This window comes from Salmo salar, unplaced genomic scaffold (assembly GCF_905237065.1).
Source record: "Salmo salar unplaced genomic scaffold, Ssal_v3.1, whole genome shotgun sequence".
Taxonomy (NCBI): Eukaryota; Metazoa; Chordata; class Actinopteri; order Salmoniformes; family Salmonidae; genus Salmo; species Salmo salar.
The window spans coordinates 96202-107820 of NW_025547987.1; the positions used below are offsets into that span (position 1 = coordinate 96202).

The 11619-nt window shown below is 42.4% G+C and overlaps 1 protein-coding gene across 1 annotated transcript; it reads left to right on the top strand.

Moving 5' to 3' along the window:
• Nucleotides 1-1406: 1406 nt before the first annotated feature.
• On the top strand, nucleotides 1407-10653 carry LOC106589968 (butyrophilin subfamily 1 member A1). The gene is made up of 5 exons (XM_045711765.1): nucleotides 1407-1792; nucleotides 8632-8910; nucleotides 9097-9249; nucleotides 9485-9514; nucleotides 9652-10653. The coding sequence occupies exons 1-5, from the start codon at nucleotides 1459-1461 to the stop codon at nucleotides 9687-9689; spliced, it is 834 nt and encodes a 277-aa protein (XP_045567721.1). The 5' UTR covers nucleotides 1407-1458; the 3' UTR covers nucleotides 9690-10653.
• The last annotated feature ends 966 nt before the right edge of the window (nucleotides 10654-11619 follow it).

The following is an 11619-nucleotide window of genomic DNA, read 5'->3' on the forward strand; positions in this document are numbered from 1 at the left end:
TAATACTATCTCCCTGGCATCTTTTATGCAGCAGCATATAATACATTTTGGACTCCCCTTGTTGGGCTGTGCTCACTTGAACAGGAAGGTGGCGTGGCGGTCCTTCGTGGGCAAATGTTGTCATCATTTTGTCAACAAAGTCTGGTATTCTCTGGATTTGGAGGCTTTATTAACTCAATGATGTTTGTATTTATTTTTGACATTGTGTGCAAACTGATATGTGACACATTAATGCCAAAATAACATGCAAAACAACAACAGAAAATGAGAGAGAGCCCCATCTGCCCTGAATGACGGGTCACCACTGGTTACAAGCACTGGAAAACTCCAAGGTATGAGGGATGTTGTTGTGAGACAAACGGTATGGGTATAGTGGTAGTAGCAGTAGTAGTAGTGGTGGTGGTAGTAGTAGTAGTAGTTATAGATGAGGTGGGAACATGCAGATCTTAGCAGGTGTGATGTCATTGATGTTTGTTGACATTTCTCTCAATAATCCACCACCGATTTTTCAGATCAAATGAACATTGGCAACATCAGGAAGTAGCATTAGCCACCCTAGCACGGTGGTGGGAATTATTTATTTTGACAGTACACGTTTTTTCACCGAGCCATTAAAATCTCGTTAAGGAGAAAACTATCACCTTCGCATCCTGAATAGAGGATGTTTGATGTATGAACCGGTCGCGGGGGGACAAGCGTATTACCGGCTGGTCTGACTGCATTCCCACCTAGAGGTAATACGAGATCAGGAAGAACCCTCTATGGTTCTTGGCGCAAGGAAAGTTTGTCAGTGTTCAGAATCATTCTGTTTTGATCGGAGTGATTGTTGAGGTTTATCTAACAAATGTAGACGTTAATGCTGTAACTAGTTGTGCGTTTTCAGTGAAAATCAAGCCCTGTGCTTTAGCTGTCACCCTGATATTCGCTACATCCTTCGCTGTGTCCCGGAGTTGTGCTGCCAGCTTGCCGTTCATGCTCCATATGTTTTGGTAAGGAAAATAAGTTGGAAAAAGTTAACGCCGGCGACATAATGATTTCACTTATTTTTTATTTTATGAGTTCCCAATTGTCTTGAATGCAGCAGTATATACCTACAGCATGTATATACATACAACGTGCATGTCACTGACATCCAGATGGTGAATACTGTAATTATTTCTCCCTTCAATATAAACAACTTGTTGTTTTTACATTTCACTATCGCCCAGCTGTTGAATCTGGTCTAATTTGGTGTTCATTTTCCACGGATCAGTCTGCTCTGTTGGGTAAAATAGTAGTATTTTGTGAGCACGTGAGTCTGTTCACGACAAATACAAAATGTGCTACTAAGTACTAAACTCTACTATATTACCATACTAAACTTCTTTTGAAAAGTTTTATACAACATTTAGACTATTTGGTCTTAAAGATATTCACTCTGATTTAGTTTTTTCAGGTCAGGTTCAGGTTGTTGCTCCAATGTCCAGGATTCATGCCGTAGCGGGTGGTGATGTCATCCTTCCTTGTTTCCTGAAACCCACTATGAATGCTGCGAGCCACACAGTGGAGTGGCTCAGACCAGACTTGAAGCCAAAAGAGGCGCATTGTTACCGCGACCATCGTGACTCTGAAGAGGACCAGAATCCTTCCTACAAGGGAAGGACGTCACTGTTTAAAGAAGAACTGAAGAACGGAAACGTCTCATTGAAACTAACAGGAGTTACTCTCTCTGATGCTGGAAACTACACCTGCTTCATTCCAACTATGAGCAGGACTCAGAGACCTGTCGTTCAACTCCTGGTCGGTGAGTCATGTACATACTAGTGTACACATCAGATGTTATTTTCTCTGTCAAGTACAATGTCTTATCCTTATTTATATAAATATCACAAATAAATAAATCTATTTTTCATAGATCAAAAAAGCCATTCTTCTCTCCCAAGACAACCACCACGAGCAAGTGAGTTAGATCATTGTTAAATCTATGTTATGGTTATTGCTTTAAAGGCTGAATCATTTTAGACTCAAAACCCAATTAAGAAATATTAACTAACGTAGGTAAGATGATGCATATTTTTATTTTTAACCTTTATTTAACTAGGCAAGTCAGTTAAGAACAAATTCTTATTTTCAATGACGGCCTAGGAACTGCCTTGTTCAGGGGCAGAACGACATATTTTCACTTTGTCAGCTCGGGGATTCGATCTTGCAACATTTCAGTTACTAGTCAAATGCTCCAACCACTAGGCTACCTGCCGTCCCTAATGCTATGCTACAGGACTGTTTTGCTAGCACAGACTGGAATATGTTCTGGAATTCATCCAATGGCATTGAGGAGTATACCACTTAAGTCACCGGCTTCATCAATAAGTACATCGAAGATGTCCTCCTCACAGTGACCGTACGTACATATCCAAACCAGAAGCCATGGATTACAGACAACATCTGCACCGAACTAAAGGCTAGAGCTTCCGCTTTCAAGGAGCGGCACACTAATTCGGATGCTTATAAGAAATCCCGCTACGCCCTCAAACGAACCATCAAACAGGCAAAGCGTCAATACAGGACTAAGATTGAATCCTACTACACAGGCTTTGGCGCTCGTCGGACGTGGCAGGGCTTGCAAACTATTACGGACTACAAAGGGAGACCCAGTCGCGAGCTGCCCAGTGACGCGAGCCTACCAGACGAGCTAAATGCCTTTTTTGCTGGCTTTGATGCAAGCAACACTGAAGCATGCATGAGAGCACCAGCTGTCTGGACGACTGTGATTATGCTCTCTGTAGCTGATGTGAGCAAGATATTTAAACATTCACAAAGCCGCGGGGCCAGACGGATTACCAGATCATGTACCCAAAGCATGCGCAGACCAACTGGTAAGTGTCTTCACTGACATTTTCAACCTCTCCCTGACAGAGTCTGTAATACCTACATGTTTCAAGCAGACCACAATAGCAACCTGCCTAAATGATTACCGCCCCGTAGCACTCACGTCAGTAGCCATGAAGTGCTTTGAAAGGCTGGTCATGGCTCACATCAACACCATCATCCCTTAAACCCTAGACCCACTCCAATTCGCATACCGCCCCAACAGATCCACAGATGACGTAATCCCAATTGCACTCCACACTGCCCTTTCCCACCTGGACAAAAGAAACCTGCCTTTACACACCTAGACTAAAGGAACAAGTACACTACCGTTCAAAAGTTTGGGGCCACTTAGAAAAGCTACTTTTGTGTCCATTAAAATAACATCAAATTGATCAGAAATACAGTATAGACATTGTTAACTTCTTTGGGACAGGGGGCGGTATTTTGACGTCCGGATGAAAAGCGTGCCCAAAGTAAACTGCCTGCCACTTAGGCCCAGAAGCTAGGATATGCATATAATTGGTAGATTTGGATAGAGAAAGAAAACACTCTAAAGTTTCTAAAACTGTTAAAATAATGTCTGTGAGTATAACAGAACTGAAATGGCAGGCGAAACCCTGAGGACAAACCATCCCCCCAAAAAAAAATATTCATCCTACCACTGATTTCAATGGCTGGCACTTTTATAATAGGGCGAAATCATGCCGGATTGCAGTTCCTAGGGCTTCCACTAGATGTCAACAGTCTTCAGAAAAAGTTTCAGGCTGGTTTTTGGAAAAATGAGCAATTGTAGTTTTTCTAGGTGGCTCCCATTTTGGCTGTAGTGTTTCCAAGCGTGTGACTGAGAGCGCGTTCTTTGGTATTTTTCTCCGGTAACGATTCTCCGTCTTAAATTGTATTGTTTATTTGCATATTAGAGTACCTAAGGGTTGATTATAAACATTGATTAACTTGTTTGGATAAATTTATTGGTAACGTTTGGGATTAATTTTGTATGCATTTTGAAGGAGGGAAATCGGTCGATTATTGACTGAAGCGCGCCAGCTAAACTGAGTTTTATCGAACAAAAGGACAATTTGTAGTGTAACTGGGACCTTTTGGAGTGCCAACAGAAGAAGATCTTCAAAGGTAAGGCATTTTTTTATATCGCTATTTCTGACTTTTGTGTCGCACCTGCCTGGTTGAAATATGATTTGTCATGCATTTGTATGCGGGGTGCTGTCCTCCAGATAATCGCATGGTTTGCTTTCACTGTAAAGCCTTTTTGAAATCTGACACCTTGGCTGGATTAACAAGAAGTTAAGCTTTATTTTGATGTATAACACATATATTTTCAAGAATGTTAAATATTTGAATTTAGTATTTTTGAATTTCGCGCTCTGCAATTTCACCTGATGTTGGCCAGGTGAGACGCTACCATCCCACATATCCATAAGAAGTTTTAATGTTGTAAATGACTATTGTAGTTGGAAGTGGCAGATTTTTTTATGGAATATCTACGTAGGCGTATAGAGGCCCATTATCAGCAACCATCACTCCTGTGTTCCAATGGCACATTGTGTTAGCTAATCCAAGTTGATCATTTTAAAAGGCTAATTGATCATTAGAAAACCCTTTTGCCATTATGTTAGCACAGCTGAAATCTGTGTCCTGATTAACCTCACTAGGGTAGGGACAACTATTTTCACCTCCAGATGTAAAGCGTGCCCAAAGTAAACAGCCTGTTACTCAGGCCCAGAAGCTAGGATATGCATATATCTGGTAACTGTTTGTAATGTTTTGTGTGCTGGGTGCTGTACTCAGATAATCGCATGGTTTCGCCTTTTTGAAATCTGACACCGCAGTTGGATTAACGATAAGTTAATCTTTAAGCCGATGTATAACACTTGTCTGTTTTATGTATTTTTATTATGAGTATTTCTGTTTTTGAATTTGGCGCTCTGCAATTTCACCGGATGTTGGCCAGGTGGGATGGTAGCATCCCACATATCCATAAGAAGTTAAAGAAGCAATAAAACTAGCCTTCTTTAGACTAGTTGATTATCTGGAGCATCAGCATTTGTGGGTTCGATTACAGGCTCAAAATGGCCAGAAACAAAGCACTTTCTTCTGAAACTCGTCAGTCTATTCTTGTTCTGAGAAATGAAGGCTATTCCATGCAAGAAATTTCCAAGAAACAGAAGATCTCGTACAACGCTGTGTACTACTCCCTTCACAGAACAGCGCGAACTGGCTCTAACCAGAATAGAAAGAGTGGGAGGCCCTGGTGCACAACTGAGCAAGAGGGCAAGTACATTAGAGTGTCTAGTTTGAGAAACAGACGCCTCACAAGTCCTCAACTGGCAGCTTCATAAAATAATACCCAGAAAACACCAGTCTCAACGTCAACAGTGAAGGGGCGACTCCAGATGCTGGCCTTCTAGGCAGAGCTCCTCTGTTCAGTGTCTGTGTGCTTTTGCCCATATTAATCTTTTCTTTTTATTGGCCAGTCTGAGATATGGCTTTTTCTTTGCAACTCTGCCTTGAGAACAAGGAATGAATCCTTTCATATTCATTAGAGGTCGACTGATTTATGATTTTTCAATGCCGATACCGATTATTGGAGGACCAAAAAAAGCCGATACAGATTATATTATAATATATACATTATATACTACTACTACTACTACTACTACTACACTCTCCTCTAGAACAGCCTGGAGACAATAATACATACAGTATTATATACTACTACTACTACTACCTCCTCTAGAACAGCATGGAGACAATAATACATACAGTATTATATACTACTACTACTACTACCTCCTATAGAACAGCCTGGAGAGAACAGTGAAGAGGCGACTCCGGGATGCTTCTAGGCAGAGTTCCTCTGTCCAGTGTCTGTGTTCTTTTGCCCATATTAATCTTTTCTTTTTATTGGCCAGTCTGAGATATGGCTTTTTCTTTGCATGGTCTTGTAGCGGATACGAGCTTCAACTGGAAGCCAGTGGAGAGAGCGGAGGAGCGAGGTGGCGTGAGAGAACTTGGGAAGGTTGAACACCAGACGGGCTGCGGCGTTCTGGATGAGTTGTAGGGGTTTAACCTCTAGGGCCTGTGTGGGACGCAAGCGTGCCACCCCTGGTACACCCTATCAACAACAGGTGTAATATCAAGAGCGGCAAATTTGAAACCAATTAAATGTCAAAATTCAAATTTTTCAAACATACAACTATTTTACACCATTTAAAAGATAAACATCTCCTTAATCTAACCACGTTGTCCGATTTCAAAAAGGCTTTACGGCGAAAGCATAAAGTTAGATTATGTTAGGAGAGTGCATTGACAATAGCTGTGTGTAATGTTTTGTCAATTCAAAGACAGGAGTCACCAAAACCATAAAACCAGCTAAAATGATGCACTAACCTTTGACAATCTCCATCAGATGACACTCCTAGGACATTATGTTAGACAATACATGCATTTTTAGTTCTATCAAGTTCATATTTATATCCAAAAACAGCGTTTTACTATGGTGTTGATGTTCAGGAAATCGTTTCCCTCCAATAACCGCCAGTCAAGTCAGCACCACAAATTAAATAATTAATATTTGACAACATTGGTAAAATATTATATTGTCATTCAAAGAATTATAGATTTACATCTCTTGAACGCAACCGGCTTGCCAGATTTAAAAATAACCTTACTGGGAAATCACACTTTGCAATAATCTGAGCACTGCGCCCAGAAAAATACGCTTTGCGATACAGACTAACCGCCATGTTGGAGAGATCTAAAATCGAAAATACTATGTAAATAATCCATTACCTTTTGATTCTCTTCATCAGATGTCACTTCCAGGAATCCCAGGTCCATAACGAATGTAGTTTTGTTCGAAAAAGCTCATTTATGTCCAAAAAGCTCCGTGTTGTTAGCACATGATCTATGCCGGCCGGACTTCACTTCATGAACGAGGGGGAAAAAAATATTTACGTTCGTTCAAACATGTCAAACGTTGTATAGCATAAATCATTAGTGCCTTTTTTAACCAGAACATGAATAATATTCAAGGCGGACGAATGCATTCTCTTTTAAAACGTATTGGAACGAGGGTACCCAACATGACCTCGCGCGCCAGAGTCTAATCGGCCATCACCGTTCCATGGCTCTTGTTCGGTCAGATCTCACAGTAGAAGACTCAAAACACTTTGTAAAGACTGGTGACATCTAGTGGAAGCAATAGGAAGTGCTCAAAGATTAATAAGCCCCTGTGTGTTTCAATGGCATAGGCTTAAAGGTAATTCAACACATCAGGTATCCACTTCCTGTCATAATTTGTCTCAGGGTTTTGACTGCCATATGAGTTCTGTTATACTTAGACACCATTCAAACAGTTTTAGAAACTTCAGAGTTTTCTATCCAAACCTGAACAATAATATGCATATTCTAGCTTCTGAGTTGGTGTAGGAGGCATTTAAAAATAGGCACATATTTTTTTCAAAATTCTCAATACTGCCCCCTAGCCCCAAGAGGTTAATGGCACAGGCAGGGAGCCCAGCCAACAGCGAGTTGCAGTAATCCAGACGGGAGATGACAAGTGCCTGGATTAGGACCTGTGCCGCTTCCTGTGTGAGGCAGTGTCGTACTCTGCGATTGTTGTAGAGCATGAACCTACAGGATCGGGTCACCGCCTTGATGTTAGCGGAGAACGACAGGGTGTTGTCCAGGGTCACGCCAAGGTTCTTAGCACTCTGGGAGGAGGACACAATGGAGTTGTCAACCGTGATGGCGAGATCATGGAACGGGCAGTCCTTCCCCTGGAGGAAGAGCAGCTCCGTCTTGCCGAGGTTCAGCTTGAGGTGGTGATCCGTCATCCACACTGATATGTCTGCCAGACATGCAGAGATGCGATTCGCCACCTGGTTATCAGAAGGGGGAAAGGAGAAGATTAATTGTGTGTCGTCTACATAGCAATGATAGGAGAGACCATTTGAGGATATGACAGAGCCAAGTGACTTGGTGTATAGCGAGAATAGGAGAGGGCCTAGAACAGAGCCCTGGGGTGAGAGCACGTGGTGCGGAGACAGATTCTCGCCACGCCACCTGGTAGGAGCGACCTGTCGGGTAGGACGCAATCCAAGCGTGGGCCGCGCCGGAGATGCCCAACTCGGAGAGGGTGGAGAGGAGGATCTGATGGTTCCCAGTATCGAAGGCAGCAGATAGGTCTAGAAGGATGAGAGCAGAGGAGAGAGAGTTAGCTTTAGCAGTGCGGAGAGCCTCCGTGACACAGAGAAGAGCAGTCCTAGTTGAATAACCAGTTGAATGCAACGCAGGTCATGTTAGATAAACTAGTAATATCATCAACCATGTGTAGTTAACTAGTGATTATGTGAAGATTGATCGTTTTTTTATAAGATAAGTTTAATGCTAGCTAGCAACTTACCTAGGCTTCTTGCTGCCCTTGCGTAACAGGTAGTCAGTCTGCCACGCAGGCTCCTCATGGAGTGCAATGTAAGGCAGGTGGTTAGAGTGTTGGCGGAAGGTTGCAAAAACGAATCCCCGAGGTAAAAATCTGTTCTGCCCCTGAACAAGGCAGTTAACCCCCGTTCCTAGGCCGTCATTGAAAATAATGTGTTCTCAATCTGACTTGCCTAGTTAAATAAAAGGTGCAAAAAAATACCGATTACCGATTGTCATGAAAACTTGAAATCGGCCCTAATTAATCAGCCATTCCGATTAATCGGTCGACCTCTAATATTCATAACAGGAATCTCACCCCTGTGTTAACTTTAATCTTTGCAGGCCCTGGATTTCAGCCAGTCCTCTCTATTGAAGGAACTGATGGTAGTGGGCTGGTCCTGAGGTGTGAGTCCGAAGGCTGGTACCCTGAACCTGAGCTGGAGTGGTTTGACAACAATGGAGCCATCCTCCCTGCTACTGGACCTACAGAGACCGAGACTGACACTGAGGGTTTCTACACTGTGAGACGAAATGTCACCATACAGCAGACTGACAACAACTGGTTCACCTGTAGAGTTCAACAGCAGAACATCACCAGAACGAAGCACATTCGCATTCCTGGTGAGGGATCTGTTTTGAAAAGATTATTGAATTTACAATTGGAAGTTTTTGAAAATGTTTTATGAAATTATTATTTTGTTTGCACCACGCTGCCAATGTTCTTTCATAGATTAGCAATCTGGAGGTCCAAACCAATCAATTGGTATGATAGTATGTAATGGGTTCTACATGGCTTCTGTGTTTCAGATGAAGTCTTTCCCAAGCCGTGCCAGTCCTACTGGACAGTTGGGCTTTGTCTGGCAGTGGGAGCTGTAGTGGGAGCTGCAGTGGGAGCTGCAGTAGCCACGCCAATGGGGTATGTGGTTGGAAATCGACGTACGAAACGTCAATGTGTGACAGGTGAGGTGATCTCTAACCGTTCAGAGATGTTCCAATGCTTTCGTCACAATATTGTGAGCTTTAGTTCAATCACTCCACCTTAATTACCTCTATTCTATTACAAACAGATTTGTAAAATCACTCCTCCCCAAATCAATAGCTTTTCAGTGTTGGGACTGTCTACATTTAATTCAGGTGGGCTGTATATGTGTGTTTGCAAGGCTCCCGGGTTCTTAATCTCTGTCTGTACTTGTAGGTGAAACCGTAGATCCTGAAAATCTATCAGGTATGTGTGCGATGTGCCCAACATAGTGATAGTTGAAATATCAACATATTTAACATATTGATGTAGAAAGCTGACTGTACATTTTCAGTTTGCGCTAACTGGCCTTTTCTTAATCACCCTCTCATTCTATTATGCAGTGCTGTTGAAAGGGAACTCCTCAGGAGAGCTCAATTGAATGAGATGAGGCTCGAGGCAGGAGAGACACTGATGCCAGCAGCCCTCCTGTTTCCGTCCCACTTCGCACCTTTTCCCTGTCGGACTTGAGATTCGAACCGGTGACCCGTCGAAGCACAGATCTGGGGAAGGGTATCATGAAAAACAAGATTCTCTGGTCTGATGAAACCAAGATTGAGCTCTTTGGCCTGAATGCCAAGCGTCACGTCTGGAAGAAACCAGGCACCATCCCTACGGTGAAGCATGGTGGTGGCAGCATCAGCTGTGGGGATGATTTCAGCAACAGGGAGAATAGTCAGGATAGAGGGAAAGATGAACAGAGCAAAGTACAGAGGTCTTTGATTAAAAACCTGCTCCAGAGCGCTCAGGACCTCAGAACAACATGTCGAAGTCAATCTGAAGGCGTTACATTCCAGGCCAGAGAGATCAAGATATGAATGAATGATCTTAATTTGAAGCCTGTAACTGAATCTGTCAAAAAAGAAATGATCCTCATAGTTAGGGAGGGATTTAGGTCTTCAAGGAAGGGTGCTTTTATCCAAAGCTGAGGGGCTCTCGTGCATCCTTTTCATCTTTTGACATTCCCAAGTCCACTTCCTGTACCTTTAGACAGGCTATTATACAACTGCATGTGGAAAAACAAGCCACATAAGATAAAAAGCAATGAACAAAAAGCACAACAGGGTTTGTGATGGCCGTCTAAATGTCTTAGAATTCACTCTCTCTCTCTTCAAAAGTCAACTGGGCTAAAAGGCACTTAAAAAATCCTCATAGTTTCTGGAATATTGTACCTCATTTTGTTTTTCAGAAGCTCAGAGGGCTTAATTATTTATTTTTTTACTACAATGTCCCTATATTGTGGGTAAACTTCCTGTGAAATTGGCAGCTTTTCACAAGCAGGCTTTAATGTGCTGGGCTTTGCTGTATAATCACAACTTTTCACCCCATAAATGTTTTATATGGAACAATGGGTCGATTATTACATAGAAACAAGATGTTATTTTACCGTAACTGGTTCTCTAAAAACATTGTCCTTGTCAGCCAATTAGTTAGTATTAGAAGGAATCTATTTATGCGGAGAGAATTTATGGAAAGATACAACTTTGAGGTTTCAAGCAAGGAATATGACGCTGTTATTAAAGATATACCTAGTGGGATAAAATCTTTACTTCAGATTAATGAATATTTTGGAATATCTCCTATTGTAAGCGATATCCAGGTGAATGGCATAGGTCTACTAGATACGAAATTCAACAATCGTTTATTAAGGGATATTTTCTACAGGAAGTCTATTGTGTATGTGATGCTCGTCGTTTGATGCGACGCAGACAGGGTGGGGAGAGTGGGGAAACAGAAGAGTCATTGTCTGTTATTTTGAGTTTTGAAGTTGAGTCTCTGCCTGACAAAGTGAAGTCAGGATATATAAGTTATCCTGTAGGAGCGTATGTTCCGAATACATTACGATGTTACAGGTGTCCAGCTGATGGGCGGGTGGCAGCAGTGTGTAGGAGGGAGGGTCCAAGGTGTGAGAAATGTGCAGAAGGGCACGAGACAAAGGAATGTGTAGCATCAGGGAAAGTAGTGGTATGTGTTAATTGTGGGGGTGCCCATGGAGCTGGGGATCAGAAATGTCCCGTGAGAGAGAGGCAGGTTGAGGTTTACAGGGTCATAGTAGCGCAGAAGTTGTCATATGCTGAGGCAGTGAAGAAAGTAGAGGAAGATGGGTTAAGGGGAGGAGTGGTGAGAGTAGTGGAGATATACCAGTACAGAGGGATAGGGCAAAATATGAAATATGTTTCAGTAAGATTGGATTTTTAGCATTTATAGCAATGGTTATGAACTGTACAGCAGGGATGGATCTGAAGTCTCAGGAAATAGAGGTTGTGGTGGCAGCTGCAGAGAGGTATTTGGGTGTGTGGGAGACTTGACAA

Coding starts and splice junctions, on each gene's coding strand:
- LOC106589968 (XM_045711765.1), top strand. CDS start 1,459: ATGTCCAGGATTCATGCCGTAGCGGGTGGTGATGTCATCCTTCCTTGT. Junction 1,793..8,631: donor ACTCCTGGTCGGTGAGTCAT/GTACATACTAGT, acceptor TAATCTTTGCAG/GCCCTGGATTTCAGCCAGTC. Junction 8,911..9,096: donor GAAGCACATTCGCATTCCTG/GTGAGGGATCTG, acceptor TCTGTGTTTCAG/ATGAAGTCTTTCCCAAGCCG.